At 39.0% G+C, this 20387-nt stretch overlaps 1 protein-coding gene across 1 annotated transcript in view; it reads right to left on the bottom strand.

Annotated features, from left to right (window-relative positions):
* Positions 1-587: 587 nt before the first annotated feature.
* Positions 588-20387, bottom strand: part of LOC103510732 (arginine-glutamic acid dipeptide repeats protein-like) — a 31193-nt gene continuing 11393 nt past the window's right edge. Inside the window, exons 13-27 of the mRNA XM_026824711.1 lie at positions 19824-20058; positions 18856-19086; positions 10282-10406; positions 8953-9146; positions 7986-8163; positions 7215-7443; positions 6867-6919; positions 6210-6319; positions 5596-5741; positions 4951-5075; positions 3687-3880; positions 2548-2725; positions 1372-1600; positions 977-1071; positions 588-646 (exon numbers count right to left, since the gene is read on the bottom strand). Coding sequence (XP_026680512.1) covers positions 588-646; positions 977-1071; positions 1372-1600; positions 2548-2725; positions 3687-3880; positions 4951-5075; positions 5596-5741; positions 6210-6319; positions 6867-6919; positions 7215-7443; positions 7986-8163; positions 8953-9146; positions 10282-10406; positions 18856-19086; positions 19824-20058 — 2381 coding nt within the window. The remainder of the gene's footprint in view (positions 647-976; positions 1072-1371; positions 1601-2547; positions 2726-3686; positions 3881-4950; positions 5076-5595; positions 5742-6209; positions 6320-6866; positions 6920-7214; positions 7444-7985; positions 8164-8952; positions 9147-10281; positions 10407-18855; positions 19087-19823; positions 20059-20387) is intronic.

Raw genomic sequence — 20387 nt, 5'->3', positions numbered from 1 at the left:
TTTTTCACTTTTGAGACGCATGCGCACTGAGCGAAGCTGTCAGCTGTTTGGAAAGTTGATGTACATAAAACGCCTGCATAATAAACAACAGTAATATTCTACTAGCTTTTCCTTAAAAATAAATTTACAACACTGTCAGAAAAGGGTGGAAATATGTCAAAACTAGGTATCTTTCACCGTTGATATTCATTTCGTTAAAAAGGGGAATTTAGCTAAAAAGTCAATGGCGTCAAAATAAACCTGTAATATCTCTCCATAGGGAACGTAAAAATAAATTTACAACACTGTCAGAAAAGGGTGGAAATATGTCAAAACTAGGTATCTTTCACGGTTGATATTCATTTCGTTAAAAAAGGGAATTTAGCTAAAAAGTCAATGGCGTCAAAATAGACCTGTAATATCTCTCCATAGGGAACTTCGAGACGAAATAAAATACCTATTACGCCTAGTTCGAAGTACCTAACGTCCTAACCTATGTATACGTACTATTCGATTTTCAGAAAAATCACTGTAAATGGCATCAGAGAGTAAATAGTCCATCATGTACTGATACTGAAGCATAGGATCTATACATTGAGGAGGAAGGCCTAGGGCAGCTCTGTGCAGTTGTACAGGGGAGAAGCCACCATGCGGTCGGGCGTATTCACTGTAGACAGAAAGAAAGAAAATATTAGGCAAACCTTCGAATTTTCTGATATAATTTTCAATTGTCATCCAAAATATAGAAGTCTACCAAGTTCCAACTCAATCAACAAAGTAAAAGTGACACAAAACCTAACTACAAGATTTGACCGAAGGTCCCACCTGAAGGTATTCAACTAACAACCTATGCAGATGATTGTACCATCCTATGCTCCGACAACAAAATTGGAAACATCTGTGAACAAATCAACCCATATCTGGACACACTAAAAAACTGGTTCAGGGAACGGAAACTGGAACTTTCCGCTGAAAAATCGACCGCCACTTTATTCACCACTTGGACCAAAGAAGTAAACACCGAGCTTGACATCAAAATAGAAGGTTGCTTCTTCCAGGGCTCTTACTTTCAACTCACGTTCTCTCTGTTGTCTGCAAGAAAAGAAAACGAATATCATTATAACTGATGCCATAATAAAAACTAAGGTTAAAAGTATTTTCCACGATATAATAAAAATACATTATTTTACAGGAATTGGATTTTAAAAACACAATACTTCTCTTTTAGGGGCAGGATCAACACCAGAAACCATGAGAACACCAATAGTAACCTAATCTGTTGAGATATTTGCAATCGAAATATTTCACACTTTTTTTGTCGACTAAGGGAATTGAACCTGGGGCCTTCTGAATGGCAAACAAACGCGTTACCACCGGGCTAACCATATTTACCTGATATACTCCTCATGTTGTGCTACTATGGAAGGATGCGGTGGGAATCTATCTCGTTCCAGCATCATTTGTCTCTGCAGATGTTCATGTGCTACGGCTTGGTGTGCCAGTTGTTCTGCAAATCCCACGGCACGTAGATCAGCGGGATGGTGCAAATCTCGGGGTCCCCCAGCTAGGAGAGAGGGGGGACGGGGGTAAGCGCCCACCGGGGGATTACCTGTGGCTCCTCCTGTAAGGGGAAGGGTTACATGGTTAGGATAGTTTTTGGGTCTGATGGTTTTTTAGTGAGAAGTGAAGCTCTACATGTAGGTACACAAGAAGTCCAAAGTGGCTGAGGTGTAAAGCAAAAGCTACCCTAACCTTGAGGGAAGACAAAACACGGAACATCCCTCATATGCTAGACATTGCTATAGGAATAATAAAAGGGACGGGGGTAAGCGCCCACCGGGGGATTACCTGTGGCTCCTCCTGTAGGGAGAAGGGTTACATGGTTAGGATAGTTTTTGGGTCTGGTGGTTTTTCAGTGAGGAGAAGTGAAGCTCTACATGTAGGTACACAAGAAGTTCAAGGTGGCTGAGGTGTAAAGCAACCCTAACCTTGAGGGATATACTATACATTGCTATACGAATAATAAAGGAGAAGCTAATTTGTTTACATATGTATACCTACAAACCTACATAGTATATAAGTTGTATCATTAAGAAGACCAATTGTAATTATGTTCTTATTATATTGTATTGTAAACAAAATTATATGTATAAAAATGAGACCTACAGATCACTGGAATTAAATGTATTAGTGATGTTGATGGATGGCATAATGATAACAAGACTAGCGGCTCTAGAGTCTAGAGACTTATAAGTTATAGTTGGAGTCCAGAGACTTATACATAGTTATAAAATAAAAGAGAAGCTAATTTGTTTACATATGTATACCTACAAACCTACATAGTATATAAGTTGTATCATTAAGAAGACCAATTGTAATAAATTATGTTCTTATTATATTGTATTGCAAACAAAAGTATTAGTGATGTTGATGGATGGCATAATGATAACAAGACTAGCGGCTCTAGAGTCTAGAGACTTATAGCTGGTAGACAGTTCAACTACTGACCTCGTGTACAAACCACTAGCATCCAGTAGCATTCCAGTCCAGTCAATAGTATCAACTTACCAGGCAGAGGAAAAGCTGAGGCAGGTCCAGTAGACGCAGGATCCGAGCCTGCCCCCTGCGCCCCTCCTGCACCTTGCTGGCCCTGGTGCAGATGCAAATGTGTGTGCGAATGCGCATGGGTGTGTGCGTGCGTATGTGCGTGGTACTCGGGATTAATGCCGGCCATTTGCAGCCGAACCTGAAATAATGAAATATGATTATGACTAGAAACAGAGAAATAACAAAAAGAAAAAACAAAAATAACAAGAGAGAAAATAGAAAGAAGATGTGACAATTTAACAAGAGAATAAGAGAAAGACAAAAAATTACAAAATACCTATCTAACAACAAGAGGTCCTGAAAAGTACTAACTGTACTACTTAAAAAGGGACAAAATGATTACTTGTGAGATTATTTGAATGGCTAAAAGGCAGAGCGGACAAAGTCCAAAAAAAGCGTTTAGAGATAAATGGAGTCAAATCATCTATTCATAAAATTTGTAGCCAAAACCAAATGTCAGCCCAAAGTAATCACCCTAGTTAGGACTGATTGAGAGGCTGACGAAAAACGCCGAAATAAAAGAAAAAGATTATGAATGAAATATGATTATGCCTAGAAACAGAAGAACTATAAGTAACAAAAAGAGAAAACAAAACAAGATATGGCCAAAGTTGGGCTTTTCCCCTGCTTAGGTAAAAATTAAAAAAAAAAAGAGAAAACAAAAATAACAAGAAGAAAGAAAATAGAAAGAAGATGTGACAATTTAACAAGAGAATACAAGAAAGACAAAAATTTACAAAATACCTAGATCTAACAACAAGAGTTCCTGAAAAGTACTAATTGTACTTAAAAAGGGACAAAATGATTACTTGTGAGATTATTTGAATGGCTAAAAGGCAGAGCGGACCAAGTTAAAAAAAAAGCGTTTAGAGATAAATGGAGTCGAAGTTTAGGACTAGTTAACGTTTAAATAGAGATAGCCATTTTGTTTTTGCTCTCATTTTAATACAACACTAAAGTGAAGTTCGCAACCAATATAAAAAGTAGATCTTTTCGCACTCTTTCCAACGATATAGATAACTCAGAAAGTCGATTTTTTAGTGCGCTCTGCCTTTTACCCATTCATTTTATAGAACAGAATAAACATTAGGTATTATTACCATAGGGTCTGTGGCGAGGGCTAGACGCTCGGCTTCCAATTGAGAGACCGGGGGTGCAGACCCGCTGCCCGGCGTGGAAGGGCCAGACCCCCCACTAGGCGGCACGGAGGATGGGGGTCCCCCACCTGGGCCACCGCGGTCGTTAGAGCCGGGGCCCTGAGGGGCAGGGGGTTGTGAACCAGGAGCCGGGATACCTGAAACACAGAGGACATACGGCGTTAAAACAGAACATCTAAGTACACTTATACTATTGTGAAAAATCTGGTGTGAACATCACACGACTTTCTATTACATTTGCGGAATACGTATTTGAAAAAAAAAATTCTAAGTCCCGAGTTTGAGCCGCCTACGGCGGCCAATTTTCGACCAAAAATTTTCTATCTTAAAATACTCCCCGTATAATGAGGGATCATTAAAAATTGTCCAAAAATTGAACTTTTTTTTTTGAAAATTTTTCTAAGTCCAAAATCGACCGCCTACGGCGGTCAATTTTCGACCAAAAATTTCCTATCTTAAAATACTCCCCGTGTGATAAGGAATCATATAATTTACTTTCATGTAATGATTTAAGATCAAGACTAGAGCCCGTTCTCCCTTTATTCTCAATATAAGGTTTAAGTCACCCATCCATTTATTGGTCTTGCTCGGCGTAGCTTAGCATAGGTGATGCTAAAACCGGTCTTAAATGATCGACTGAAGTGTTATCTAAAACTTTCTCGCTTTGAGTTCATAGGTCGTCGCGACAAATTTCGAGATCAGAGCTCATTTGTGTTAGAAAATGTGAAAAAAATCCCCCAAAAACTAGTTTTTTTGGATTTTTGGCTTTATGGTTTTTTGGACAAAATTTGCACCACCATTTTCGTGATCCTGGTAAAAAGACCTTTAATTTGATATATAGGTCGACCAGGTTTGGATAAGTCCTTCTATGGGAACAGACCGACCGACCGACCGACCGACCGACCGACCGACCGACAGACAGACCGACAGACGACACCGAAGCGAATACAATAGTCCGTCCACTATACCTTTTATTATCAGTAATAATAAAGGAAGGACGGACTAAAAAGTGAGGAAGTAAAAATGTAAAAGTCTAAATTGGTATTGGTACAAACAGTGCTTTATTTATTGATTTTCAGTAGGAAAAAGTATACAATAGATTTAAATACAAAAGTAATAAAAAAAAACCTAGTGTCTACCTAGATAGATACTTAATGGTTGGGGGTCATGAACCAAGTCAAAACCAAGTTATATTGTATGAACTCACCTAGCCTTTCCAGTCTCTCTCGTTCTAGTTGTGTAAGAGCTGCAGCAGGGCTGGGACCTCCTGGTGATGGGTAGAGACCAAACTGATGCATGCCTGGAGGTGCACCGGGTGCTATAACTCCGTACCTGAAGGATAACATCAAGGTATTAGTAACTAAAGGATAACATCAAGGTATTAGCAACTAAACAATAACATAAAATACAAACATTAGTAACTAATCTAGCTTTATTTGGCTGGGGGAGTGAAACAGGAAGTAAACTATCTTAGTCTGACTGGGGGACTTTAAACGGGGAGGATACCAGCCTGAAATTTCCCTTGCTAAAGAAATAGCAAAGGTTGAGTGCAAAGGGCACTCGTAAATTTTTTGTAACCAAAACCAAAAGTCAGCCCAAAACAATCACCCTAAGGCTGATTAAGAGGCTGACGAAAAACGCCGACCCCGTCTGAACACGGGAAAAGTGGTGGTTGACATGATTCTACTTAACATTTCGCAGAAATCGAGTATGAATAAAAACATACAGTATCAACAAAGGTCGATCGCCCGAAATTATTCAATGCCTACCTATACAGCATCTAGTCAATAAGTTAATCTTTTATCTACACAGTTTAGTAAAACATATACAAGTAGTTTAACATGGGCAGAACCTAACACACACAGGGAGCAAGGATGCGTTCTTAATGAGATCTTCCTTGATTCTATCGTTGAGTTCTCGCTCTCTCAATTCTCGGATCTCTCTCTCCCTCTTCTCTCGTTCCAGATGTTCGAGCTCCAGTCTATGAAGGGGAGGAAAATAAAATAGAATATACCTTTTATACTGCAAGAATGAGACTGAAAAGTCCCTTTATTCGCACAGTCTAAATAAGATCTCATGTATTTGGTTTATTGTTATATGTGTGTTGTTGGTACAAGTTAGAAAAGCTAAGCTAGTCTTAATTTAAGAGAGTTCACTATCTGGACATTTTTTTTTTAAGAACTAAAAAGGTTCTATAACCTATACCCCAGTTGTAGGCCACTATTACTTTTGCGATCGATTTCTCATACAATATTGAGGATAAAATTGATGTGAGGAGCCGGGTAGCTTGTCGCCAGAAGATAATGATGCTGATGATGAAACTAGCTTTTCGTGCTCTTATTTTACTGGTAATATAGGCATGCAAACTCAAGATGGTTTGTTATTCTTGCGTGTGAACCCTACTTTAAATCGTCATAAAAAAGGAACTGTACACATGATTAGGTATTAGAGGAGAGGATAGCATACTGTGGGCACTACAGAAGCAAATGGATAGTCGACAGTGGCCATGGACCACAGCCATTTGGAGCTAGGAAGATCTCTAATCTGATTAGTTGCCTGACTGAGATACTGTAGTCCTTAGCCTTAGAATATCCAACATGTTCATACTTAATCAAAAATTCCAAGTACTCAATATACGACTCAAAAAGTCAATTTAGAAAAAGTGTGCTTGAATAAAATCGCAAAAAAAGTTCTAGAAAATCCAAATTCCTAACTAAATGTTTGCTCTGAAAGACATTTTTTTAATTGGAAAAAAATCTAGCATGAACAATAATAAATTTTATGACTATGAGTAATATTCTACTAGCTTTTCCTTAAAAATAAATTTACAACACTGTCAGAAAAGGGTGGAAATATGTCAAAACTAGGTATCTTTCACCGTTGATATTCATTTCGTTAAAAAGGGGAATTTAGCTAAAAAGTCAATGGCGTCAAAATAGACCTGTAATATCTCTCCATAGGGAACTTCGAGACGAAATAAAATACCTATTACGCCTAGTTCGAAGTACCTAACGTCCTAACCTATGTATACGTACTATTCGATTTTCAGAAAAATCACTGTAAATGGCATCAGAGAGTAAATAGTCCATCATGTACTGCTTCATTATGTTTACTGTCGAGAGCCTCTAGCTGCTTCTTCCAGGGCTCTTACTTTCAACTCACGTTCTCTCTGTTGTCTGCAAGAAAAGAAAACGAATATCATTATAACTGATGCCATATTAAAACTATAAAAGTATTTTCCACGATATAATAAAAACACATTATTTTATAGTAAAATGGATTTTAAAAACACAATACTTCCCTTTTAGGGGCAGGATCAACACCAGAAACCACGAGAACACCAATAGTGGCCTAATCTGTTGATATATTTGCAATCGAAATATTTCACACTTTTTTGTCGACTATGGGAATTGAACCTGGGGCCTTCTGAATGGCAAACAAACGCGTTACCACCGGGCTAACCATATTTACCTGATATACTCCTCATGTTGTGCTACTATGGAAGGATGCGGTGGGAATCTATCTCGTTCCAGCATCATTTGTCTCTGCAGATGTTCATGTGCTACGGCTTGGTGTGCCAGTTGTTCTGCAAATCCCACGGCACGTAGATCAGCGGGATGGTGCAAATCTCGGGGTCCCCCAGCTAGGAGAGAGGGGGGACGGGGGTAAGCGCCCACCGGGGGATTACCTGTGGCTCCTCCTGTAAGGGGAAGGGTTACATGGTTAGGATAGTTTTTGGGTCTGATGGTTTTTTAGTGAGAAGTGAAGCTCTACATGTAGGTACACAAGAAGTCCAAAGTGGCTGAGGTGTAAAGCAAAAGCTACCCTAACCTTGAGGGAAGACAAAACACGGAACATCCCTCATATGCTAGACATTGCTATAGGAATAATAAAAGAGAAGCTAATTTGTTTACATATGTATACCTACAAACCTACATAGTATATAAGTTGTATCATTAAGAAGACCAATTGTAATTATGTTCTTATTATATTGTATTGTAAACAAAATTATATGTATAAAAATGAGACCTACAGATCACTGGAATTAAATGTATTAGTGATGTTGATGGATGGCATAATGATAACAAGACTAGCGGCTCTAGAGTCTAGAGACTTATAAGTTATAGTTGGAGTCCAGAGACTTATACATAGTTATAACTGGTAGACAGTTCAACTACTGACCTCGTGTACAAACCACTAGCATCCAGTAGCATTCCAGTCCAGTCAATAGTATCAACTTACCAGGTAGAGGAAAAGCTGAGGCAGGTCCAGTAGACGCAGGATCCGAGCCTGCCCCCTGCGCCCCTCCTGCACCTTGCTGGCCCTGGTGCAGATGCAAATGTGTGTGCGAATGCGCATGGGTGTGTGCGTGCGTATGTGCGTGGTACTCGGGGTTAATGCCGGCCATTTGCAGCCGAACCTGGAATAATGAAATTTGATTATGAATGAAATATGGGGGGACTTTAAACAGGGAGTATACCAGCCTGAATTTCCCTTGCTAAAGAAATAGCAAAGGTTGAGTGTGAAGGGCATCTATTCATAAAATTTGTAGCCAAAACCAAATGTCAGCCCAAAGTAATCACCCTAGTTAGGACTGATTGAGAGGCTGACGAAAAACGCCGAAATAAAAGAAAAAGATTATGAATGAAATATGATTATGCCTAGAAACAGAAGAACTATAAGTAACAAAAAGAGAAAACAAAACAAGATATGGCCAAAGTTGGGCTTTTCCCCTGCTTAGGTAAAAATTAAAAAAAAAAAGAGAAAACAAAAATAACAAGAAGAAAGAAAATAGAAAGAAGATGTGACAATTTAACAAGAGAATACAAGAAAGACAAAAATTTACAAAATACCTAGATCTAACAACAAGAGTTCCTGAAAAGTACTAATTGTACTTAAAAAGGGACAAAATGATTACTTGTGAGATTATTTGAATGGCTAAAAGGCAGAGCGGACCAAGTTAAAAAAAAAGCGTTTAGAGATAAATGGAGTCGAAGTTTAGGACTAGTTAACGTTTAAATAGAGATAGCCATTTTGTTTTTGCTCTCATTTTAATACAACACTAAAGTGAAGTTCGCAACCAATATAAAAAGTAGATCTTTTCGCACTCTTTCCAACGATATAGATAACTCAGAAAGTCGATTTTTTAGTGCGCTCTGCCTTTTACCCATTCATTTTATAGAACAGAATAAACATTAGGTATTATTACCATAGGGTCTGTGGCGAGGGCTAGACGCTCGGCTTCCAATTGAGAGACCGGGGGTGCAGACCCGCTGCCCGGCGTGGAAGGGCCAGACCCCCCACTAGGCGGCACGGAGGATGGGGGTCCCCCACCTGGGCCACCGCGGTCGTTAGAGCCGGGGCCCTGAGGGGCAGGGGGTTGTGAACCAGGAGCCGGGATACCTGAAACACAGAGGACATACGGCGTTAAAACAGAACATCTAAGTACACTTATACTATTGTGAAAAATCTGGTGTGAACATCACACGACTTTCTATTACATTTGCGGAATACGTATTTGAAAAAAAAAATTCTAAGTCCCGAGTTTGAGCCGCCTACGGCGGCCAATTTTCGACCAAAAATTTTCTATCTTAAAATACTCCCCGTATAATGAGGGATCATTAAAAATTGTCCAAAAATTGAACTTTTTTTTTTGAAAATTTTTCTAAGTCCAAAATCGACCGCCTACGGCGGTCAATTTTCGACCAAAAATTTCCTATCTTAAAATACTCCCCGTGTGATAAGGAATCATATAAATTTATGTACCTACCTATTTTATTTATTATTCAGTTATTATTATTCTTGATTTGATTTTTTTGATTTTACTTTCATGTAATGATTTAAGATCAAGACTAGAGCCCGTTCTCCCTTTATTCTCAATATAAGGTTTAAGTCACCCATCCATTTATTGGTCTTGCTCGGCGTAGCTTAGCATAGGTGATGCTAAAACCGGTCTTAAATGATCGACTGAAGTGTTATCTAAAACTTTCTCGCTTTGAGTTCATAGGTCGTCGCGACAAATTTCGAGATCAGAGCTCATTTGTGTTAGAAAATGTGAAAAAAATCCCCCAAAAACTAGTTTTTTTGGATTTTTGGCTTTATGGTTTTTTGGACAAAATTTGCACCACCATTTTCGTGATCCTGGTAAAAAGACCTTTAATTTGATATATAGGTCGACCAGGTTTGGATAAGTCCTTCTATGGGAACAGACCGACCGACCGACCGACCGACCGACCGACCGACCGACAGACAGACCGACAGACGACACCGAAGCGAATACAATAGTCCGTCCACTATACCTTTTATTATCAGTAATAATAAAGGAAGGACGGACTAAAAAGTGAGGAAGTAAAAATGTAAAAGTCTAAATTGGTATTGGTACAAACAGTGCTTTATTTATTGATTTTCAGTAGGAAAAAGTATACAATAGATTTAAATACAAAAGTAATAAAAAAAAACCTAGTGTCTACCTAGATAGATACTTAATGGTTGGGGGTCATGAACCAAGTCAAAACCAAGTTATATTGTATGAACTCACCTAGCCTTTCCAGTCTCTCTCGTTCTAGTTGTGTAAGAGCTGCAGCAGGGCTGGGACCTCCTGGTGATGGGTAGAGACCAAACTGATGCATGCCTGGAGGTGCGCCCGGTGCTATAACTCCGTACCTGAAGGATAACATCAAATACAAACATTACAGTAACTAATCTAGCTTTATCTGGCTTGCGGAGTGAAACAGGAAGTAAATTATCTTGGACAGGTCTTTCTCAAGGTCATTAAGTACTTAGACCTAGTCACCTTGACAAGTTTCAAGGTCATAATAGCTTACATAAGTAGGTACTAAGGTAGGTGTGGTGTGTGTGGGGGGGAGTGTATTTGTGTGTGTGTGGTGGTCCCGTACAAAGGACGGGTCAACCACTAGTAATGTATAAATAAACAAGGGAAAAAGTAGGTAATAAGGTATTATTAGGAGTTATATTTGATTGACAAAAAACTCAGAACATACATTTTTCTTATAAATGGTATACCCACCCGTATAAGCAGAGCTTGTGCCACGGATGTAAATCTTGTGCAGAGCTTGATGCCATACAGAGATCTTGTTGATAGGAAAGATGAAATAGGTATGTATCATTTAATATGAGATGTGAACAACTGTGCTGATTTCTTTCTTTTCAGTAGGTAGTATGTATTGTTCATCTTGAGTGAATTGTAGAACTCGCCTAGAAAAGGGCCGTTACCCCAAAGGTCAAAATTCAAAATTAACCGAGAAATTTCCTTTATGTGCTGAAAAATTTTCTGCCAACTTTCAGCAAAACCGGATGCACCGTTGGAGACTATTCAAGAGTTATCATTGTCATAAAACGAAACAATCTAACAAATAAACAGACAGAAGGACAAAATAAAAACCGAATCTGGCGCAAACAACCTACCTACACTGTCCTTTAATGGCACCTTAAAAGGGAAAAAAAGCAATACCTACCTCAAGTTAGGAATTCACTTCGTTTGTTCCATTGCGTTCATAATTTATATCCTGTGTGATATTCATTGATCCATACAAAGATCTTGTTGATAGGAAAGATGAAATATGGATCATTTAATATGAGAATTTAACAACTCTGCTGATTTAGCTCATGGCTGAAAGAAAGAAGGCACATTCTAATAACTACGAGTATTATACCTATCTACACTTCGACATATACAGAATCCGTTTATCATATAGGTACCTACATGAAAACAAGTAGGTATATATAATATTATACTTATACGCTTATACCTAGACAGGACAGGTGTCTTCTTCTTCTACTACTTCTTCGCCTTCTTCTTCTCCTCCTCCTTCTCCTTTTCCTCCTTCTTCTTCTTCTTCTTCTTCCTCTTCTCCTCCTTCTCCTTCTTGTTCCTCTTCTCCTCCTTCTCCTTCGTCTTCTCCTCCTTCTCCTTCTTCTTCCTCTTCTCCTTCTCCTCCTTCTCCTTCTTCCTCTTCTCCTTCTTCTTCCTCTTCTCCTTCGTCTTCTCCTTCTTCTTTTTTTCCTCCTCCTCCTTCTTCCTCCTCTTCTCCTCCTTCTCCTTCTTCTTCTTCCTACCGACAGGAGTCAAACCGGCAACCTATCGCTTACAAGGCAGACGCGCTTCCAAGGTAACCAAGCTGGCCAATTGGCCATCTACTTCTGCCACATCCTGTATGTAATCACATTATCTTGAATTGCATATCATCTATATTCTTGTCCACAATATTGTTCAATGCTCAATGTTCAAAGTAGGTACCTACATTAGGTAAGTAATCATCGGTAAATCATTATGTACATGGATAGGTTAGGTAAAAGTGTCATATCATGGTACAAAATGGGAATTCCTATGTGACAAAACCTAATAGGTGCGTGTGAACTGTGAACATAAGAACAAGAATGAAAAGGACATTGGCTACCTATTTTCCTACAAATAAATAGTTAGGTAGGTACTTACATAGGAAATTTATCGATCAATAATCAATCAACTTATAATCACTTTACCTATCTAGTTTTGGGAAAGTAAGAAAAGAAAAAGGAATTTTAATTGTGCCAAGCATACTTCAACGTTTGTCAAAAATTAATGTCGTACCTACAAACATACTATGTATCTATAGTTGTATACCTATGTATACAAGCATACTTCAACGTTTGTCAAAAATTAATGTCGTACCTACAAACCTACTATGTATACCTATGTATGTTTGACGTAAAACAACACAAATTTCGTGTGAAGTTCACTCCAACTCCAAACACTAAGGTAGGCCAACCAAAACCATTCTTTCTAATTGACTTTCACTCGCTTTTCAAAAAATAAATTAAAGATAATTTCAGCAAAAAAATTCAAAATCAAGAAAAGAGGAGAACAAAAATTTTAATTTTTTTTTAATCATTAAAATTAATTCGCGGTAATATTTCAATGGAAACCTAATTAAAATGGACCGGAGTAGGTAGGTATACGTACTTACCTACCTACAACACTCTCCAGTGTAGGTAATCATGATTAAAATGTGAAGAAGTTAATCAGAGTAGGTAATATAATAGGTAAGTACTACATTTCCTACCTTTCTTTATCCTATTCCTTACTGCTTACTTTTCTTACTTACCTACTTACCACAAATAATAATAGGTAATGGTTGTAATGATAATGGAATGAAATTTTGCCAGTATAGGTAATTTAGAGGATTTTTTTTTCAATGCTAACGGAAAAGAAGAAGAAGAAGAAGAAGAAGAAGAAGAAGAAGGAGGAGAAGAACTTGAAGAAGAGTAATGCAAATAGAAATTCAAAGTTCAACATCACAAAGTACTTACAGTCAAAGTATAGTTAAAAGCAAATTAAACAAAACTGAAAAATGAGACGTACTTAATACTTTGTACTTACAGGGTGGTCACTAAAAATTTGAACTAAGACAAAACAATTTAAACGAAGCTAGTTGTAAGACTCGTACACAAAAACCCCACCTAGAGAATTAAGTGTAGCGACCAAGGGCCCCAAAGCTCCACGAATTTACAAACTTCAATAAAAAAGAAAGTAAAAAAATTCCTTTACTTTATTGACTGTTTCACAATAACTTTCGAAGGGGTTGTTCAATTTTGGTGAAATTTGGCGATTGTTTAACTCATACCTAAAGGAAAATTTTCTCGTAAGATTTTACGTCCAATCTGGTCTTCCGGGGGGCTTACAGGTACGAACCCTAAATTCTTTGTCCCACCATGATTCCTGAACGAGTTGTCCGACTTTGATGATCCACTCTAATTGATATTGTGTTCACCCTGTATATGAGAATCTTTGCAAAATATTAAGCGAGGAGCTATGGACCATGGAGAAAGACAATTCTAAACAATTCTATTCTAGAGCCAGTTCTATTCTATTCTATTCCATCATAATGTTTCTATCTATCAAAAGTTTGTTTTATGGCTCACCTGAGAAATTTTCAAAAGTTTCTTGAGGAACATTTGAAGACAGCAGAGCAGAATAGATGGAGACGTTTTGTTTAATGTCATAGAATTCATAGATAAAATCCAATGAGTCATATGAAAAGTACAAAGTCTTTCATTTATTTATTTATTTCTAACTGTAAAAACGGAAGTCTTATCGTCCCAAAAACGAAGAGAGGACAGGATAGGATTAAGTCAGCCGTTCCGAGAACGAACCTTATCCGCTTAGGATAAAGTTCGCCCCGGGCGGGAATCGAACCTACGATCTGGCGCTTACAAGACAAAAACATCAGACTTATCATAAATACCTAAATTTCACTTCCAGATAACCATTTTTTCTCTCTGCTTATATTACCTACTCTGAATGGAATCTAGTAAATGTTAGAGTAAAATAGGTATGGGTAAGTATATACAGTCGAACCTGTCTAAGCTGGAATCTAAGGGACCGGCAATTTTTTCCCACCTATCCAGGTTTCCCAGTCACAAAAGTCCCACTTAGAGAGGTTGCCACTTTCCTATTCCCAATTGTAGAGGTAATTCTGAGTTTTGAATTTCTTCTCTCGAAAAAGGTTGACAGATTTCCAGAAAAATTCCCAGTGACAGAGGTCCGCGGAAACAGCTCTCCCACTAACAGAGGCTCCGGACCGCTTTGCTAGTAAAAAGCCATTCACACTTAAAGAGGCTCGAAACTCCCATTTAAACCAGAGGGAACTGTAACTGCTAAGGTCTTATCGTCCCGAAATCGAAGAGAGAAGGAAGACAGGATAGGAGAAAGCCAGCCGTTCCGGGATTCAACCTTATCCGTTGAGGATAAAATCCGCCCCGGGTGGGAATCGGACCCGCGGCCTAGCACTTACGAGGCAGACGCGCTACCAACCAAGCTAACTAGACTGGCTGCCAATTCTTGAGTAGCTATTCCTGGTCCCACTTACAATAGAATGGAATATACCTTGAATAAAACTAAAATGTCCAATATTCTCCTTTTTTTTCGCCTCCTTCCGGTGTACAGACGGGGTCGGCCGTTTTTCGTCAGTCTCTGTATCAGCCCTAGGGTGATTGCTTTGGATTGACATTTGGTTTTGGCCAGAAAAATGCCTTCGCACTCAACCTTTGCTATTTCTTTAGCAAGGGATATTGTTACTATCAATATTGAGTCCATTTCCAGATTTGACAGCAACATATACAGCGCGTACGAGGAGAAGCATATTATACCACTATCAGATAGTGATAGTACCTGGGTGGGATACCCAGTACATACCTTCAATCTACAATAGTGTTCAGTATAATAGGTTTACAATAGAGAGGTATGCTTCAACACCTCAAGAGAATCTACCTCTATACTTCAACACCTCAACTGATATCTATTTGTAACCACGGTTGTAGGTACGATCATAATACCTAGGTATCTGATATCAGGAATATCATTTTTGATTCCTCTTTACCATTATTATGTGCATCATTATTGAGTATTTTGTTGCATCTCTGATAAACATCCTCATCCATCATAGTCATTATCGTCATTAATTTGATGATGATAATTTTGATTCAGAGAGTTTCTTGGTTGCTGCTCGTATCATTTTGGTATCGATCGATTCTGTACCGTCGCGTTGGTAAACCAACGGATACTTACTTACTTTACATTCCGTGTCCAGCTCGTTCGTCAAATTTTGTCCATCCAGAAAAGAGCGGTCTGGATGGCCGTGTCATTTGCATGCAAAAGATCTAGCTCCGTGCAGGGTTTCTCCAACAGAGGACATACAACTAAATGAGCAGGATCTTGAAGTGTGCCACATTCACACAGATTATCAGAGTCAGCAGGTAAAAGACCCCATAAACGGATAGAAAGACCATAAAGACCAACGGATAGAAAGGAGCAGACCAGTATTTTAGGTTCCGGGAACTTGGTATAGTTTCTTCAAAGCTGAATGTTTCTCCTCGTTGGCTTACCCAGCTTGTCAGAGGTATTTCTCTGCAGAAAATAGGCACCTACTCCCTCACAAGGATCACCACAAAACGTGGATGGGTACCAACTTTAAAACTTGTGTCGGTCGATTGAGTCGAAAACACAATGCCTTCAGGCCCACTCTATTTCTAAAGGGTGTAGGTTTATTGTGCACCTAAAAGGAAAAACTCCTTTGAATGCATTCCAAAGGCTGTCTCTATTCTCTGCTTTGACTATAAAGCGTAGAGCGCGATTAGAATGCATTCAAAGGAGTTTTTTTTCAGTGTGGGATCAATTACTTTGGGAGAACCCATTTACTGATGAAAATTTGCATGAAACAATACCCACAAAACTACGAAGAAGCTGTGACTTCACCAGGAAGGCTTCACACACACGTACAAAACATCTGGCTCATCAGATCACATGATTTATCAAGTCTTCTTGTCAAAGACACGTTCCTCTAATTGGATAGTTATAGATACCTAGCTCTTCCAATTGGATACCTATTTGTGGAGTTTCCCGAAGTTGTTTTCGCAAGAAGATCACTAACGTCGGTAACTGAAACTAATCTTCAGCCGATGTCATAACAACTGTCACATCTAATCATAGCCTGAACCGAACGTCCTTCCGTCATAACATTATTTGGATCATTTCTTCTGTCATAAACTCACAACATTTACCATTTGAATCATTTGGTGTATCGGCAGGTATATACGAGTATACTTGAGAACCGTCTGTCACCAAATCTAACTAATCGCTTCCTGAATTCCTGATCGTTTGGTAAGATGGTTTGGGCATGTTGAGAGGAGACATGAGAGTGACATAGATAAAAGTAAAACAACGGATAGAAAAACTATTCATACACTTCATTCAAAGGAAGAGACAGAGAGACCAAAACTGAGTTGGAGAGAGATACGTGGTTGAGGATACTTTTCCTTGGCATTAAGGAGAAACTTGGATGGGTAACCCATTGTAACCATCACATGGCAGTCCACCAATCATAAGATCAGGGTTCTCAATCTGTGGTACGCGCTCCACTAGTGGTACGCGGAAGCACTTCTGGTGGTACGCGAAGAGATTTGAAAAACTCATTTTTATGATTTGTCTCGTAAATGCGAAAAACAAATCTTACAATACAAAAATCCGCCCCGGGCGGGAATCGAACCCGCGGCCTAGCGCTTACAAGGCAGACGCACTACCAACTAAGCTAACTAGGCTGGCTATTATCAGTTGTAGTTTTGATATCTCCACTAATTTAAATGCATCTGTGCCCATCTTTTCTGTGATATTATGAATTTAGTTTTGACATCTCCACCAATTTTAATACCTCTTTCTTGTAATAGGTATCCCCCACAAAACGATAAAATCCGCCCCGGGCGGGAATCGAACCCGCGGCCTAGCGCTTACAAGGCAGACACACTACCAACTAAGCTAACTAGGCTGGCTACAATCGAGTGAAATGGAACTTAACTTTCTAAACAGGGAGAAAACTGCTAACCCTAATCAGTTTACCAACTGGCAGTTTTTAGCTAAAATTCCCTGTAAGTATCGGGTCCTCACGTACAAAATCTACGATTTACATTAAAACAATATTAAGTATGAAGAATGTTAAAGAATCGAACCCGCGGCCTAGCGCTTACAAGGCAGACGCACTACCAACTAAGCTAACTAGGCTGGCGAAAAGAGTTCTTGAATACCAGATCACAATAGGGTCCTTGTGATCTAAGAAACGTGGGCTGAACATTATCCCAAAATCTTCAAATATACGAGTAGTAGATTGGTGCTGGAGCTTAACACACCTTAGGTGCCTACACTTAACGCTAAAACAGGGATGTCCAACCTGCGCGCGGGCGTTGATGGTACAACTTTTGTCATCAGAAATCTGATTTCAAGATTTTCCCGCCACTCCAGATCAGACCGTCACTCAAGGACACACCCGTTGTCTGTGAGACCGTGGTCTATCAGACAGTCTGAGGGGTGGGTACAACTGAGGGCGCGGGTCTGAATTCTGAATTTAGACTACGCAAAAGGCACTTTACTAAGTTCTTTTTAGACTTTTGGTGACACCCCTATAAATCTTCTTAGCTCTGTCGGGCGTTTGACTACTTATCACAGGCCATTCAGAGCGTTCCATTTTGAGAACCTCTGACTAGACAGGCGTGGGAAAAGAGAATGGTACATCTTGATGTGAGAGAGTCTGGCAGAGCAATGATAGCTGTAGATAGCTAACCAAACAGAGAATCCATCAGATGAATGAGGAGGGCCATAATTGGGCGAAAATTGCCCTGGGCGAATGATATGTGAATTTAATAAGCTGCCAATGTGACGATAATTCGACAATCCTATGTAAAAATTCTTTTGGTCTTCTTCTTATCTTCTTCATCATCATCATCATCTTCTTCTTCTCCTCCTCCTCCTCCTCCTCCTCCTCCTTCTTCTTCTTCTTCTTCTTTTTCTTTTTCTTCTTCTCCTTCTTCTTCTCCTTCTCCTCCTCCTCTTCTTCTCCTTCTTCTTCTTCTTCTTCTTCTCCTCCTCCTCCTCCTCCTCTTCTTCTTGGAGTGTCTATCCGTTCCGGATTTCGACTATAGTACAATTAGTACATATCATGACAATTTTGAAATTATTTTGACTTCATAAAACTAAAACCAAAATCACTAGAAACCTTAGCAGGTTACACATTGACTGAAAACGAAGACAGAACAAACCGATATTGAATGTTCAATACGAATATTCGATACTATTGACGAATTCCGCAGATTATCATTATTAGCCCATCACCGGAAATGGTTTATATACTGTTTAGATAGTGTTTAGACTGATAGTTTTTGTCATCCGCACGAGATGTGAATCACTTTCATTCACTAAGAGGCCAATTATCTGGAAGAGGACCATGATATTTGGTAGAACCTTGTAAAAATCTTACCTACTATTAAGTACTCGTATTATAGTAGGTAGTGCTTAGAATTAGAACCTTTTTAGACTGTTGCTTACAATAAATAGTGTTTCATTTAGATTTCAGACTGTCCGTTAAGGATCAGAAATTCTATTATGCATTAATTTGTCAAAATAAGTGAGTACCTAGTTGTTAGTTATGAACTCGTTGGGACTTTTTAGTCTGAGCTCACAGGACTACAATCAAAATTTAAACGTAATTTTACTCTCCGGTAAAGCAATCTAATTGGTTGATTTCAAACTTTTTAGTCAATCAGATTCCTTAATCTGCTCAGAGTAAACTTGCTCAGAGTAAACTTGAACAAGATCAGATTTCGGTCCGGCCACAGAAACGTAAACAAAATAGCATCACTCACGGCTTGTGCTTTCTCGCGTTCTTCTCTCTCTCGCTCTGCTTGTTTCCTTAGTCTCTCCTCTCTCTTCCTCGCCAGTTTGGAGTCTGGTACCGGCTTGAACGTCAGATCGGTACGACAGCAGGAGTTGTAATCACCACGATTCCAATGCCGCAGGAAACTGGAACGCAAACACAGGACAAAATAATTTAATTTTAAGCTCTGCTTGTTTCCTTAGTCTCTCCTCTCTCTTCCTCGCCAGTTTGGAGTCTGGTACCGGCTTGAACGTCAGATCGGTACGACAGCACGAATTGTAATCACCACGATTCCAATGCCGTAGGAAACTGGAACGCAAACACAGGACAAAATAATTTAATTTTAATTTATCAAGTTTCTATTTATTATTAGTTCGCCATAACAACAGAACATAAAAATTCATATATAACCAAATCAAATCGAATTTTATTGAACAAAAAAATAATAATAATAAAAATAAAAATACTCATCTGTAAAAGTAAAGCTTGTGCCACGGATGAGGAAATAAGGAATTTTAATTGTGTTAAAGCATACTTAAACACGAATCAGAGTAGTCACAAAAGTAGTTCCTCACTTAATACAACTCGATAAACTTGACTTAGAACCGAACTACGAACCTCCTGATGCATATCAAACTCATTTAGAGCTATTTGTTTTTGTTTGGTAGAGGTGTATCGTCACGGAATAGCTACTAAAGGTTTTCATTACAGACTGATTGGGACTTTTCCTTCTTTTTATTAAAAAAAAAAACGGACCTGCATTAAAAGAGATCTGAAGTTAAACAAAACCACGTAATAAAGAGGCCTTTTTGGTGTGATTTCTACGATTCACTGAGTCAGTAGTTTCATAGTTTTCCCTAGTAAAAGAGTTGAATATACTCACATAGCAGACTGACTCCTATGACACTCGCTATCCTCTATCTTAGGTTCTGGGGAGGGACCCCGTGGTATATGGTGGGGTGGGGATGGTATCTCCTCCTCTTCTGGCTGCATACTTCCCTCATCCCCGGATATGGTGAGAGCTTCATGCTTCACACTGTCCACGCCTGGCATGCCTAGCCCGTGAGGGAGACCGCCCATCTCCGGGGGTAGGAACGCGGGATGTCCTGCAGCCATGCCTGGAAATCAAACGAGGAAAGGACATTATTGAATATGAAAGAAATGCGTACTATTATATTAATAACACTGATTAAAGAGTAGGCTACCACTATTACTGAGGTCAAATTCTCAAATAATGTTGAGGATAAAATCCCATACCTCGGCTGGGATTGATCTCACGTCCTTCTGTTTTCTAGGCCAACGGGTGTTTAGGATTTTTTTTTCCAAGAAATTAATTAGAGGGAACTGCTAAGAGCTTTTTGTCCCAAAATCTAAGAGAGGAGGACAATTTCGTTTTCTCGATGAAATGAAAGAAATCGTGTTTTCACTTACCATGAGGCCTCAGCTA

The sequence above is a fragment of the Diaphorina citri genome, unplaced genomic scaffold (genome assembly GCF_000475195.1).
Source record: "Diaphorina citri unplaced genomic scaffold, Diaci psyllid genome assembly version 1.1 scaffold637, whole genome shotgun sequence".
NCBI classification, from domain to species: domain Eukaryota; kingdom Metazoa; phylum Arthropoda; class Insecta; order Hemiptera; family Psyllidae; genus Diaphorina; species Diaphorina citri.
Note: the sequence above shows the minus strand (reverse complement) of the source record. Positions and strands in the feature narration are given on the sequence as shown.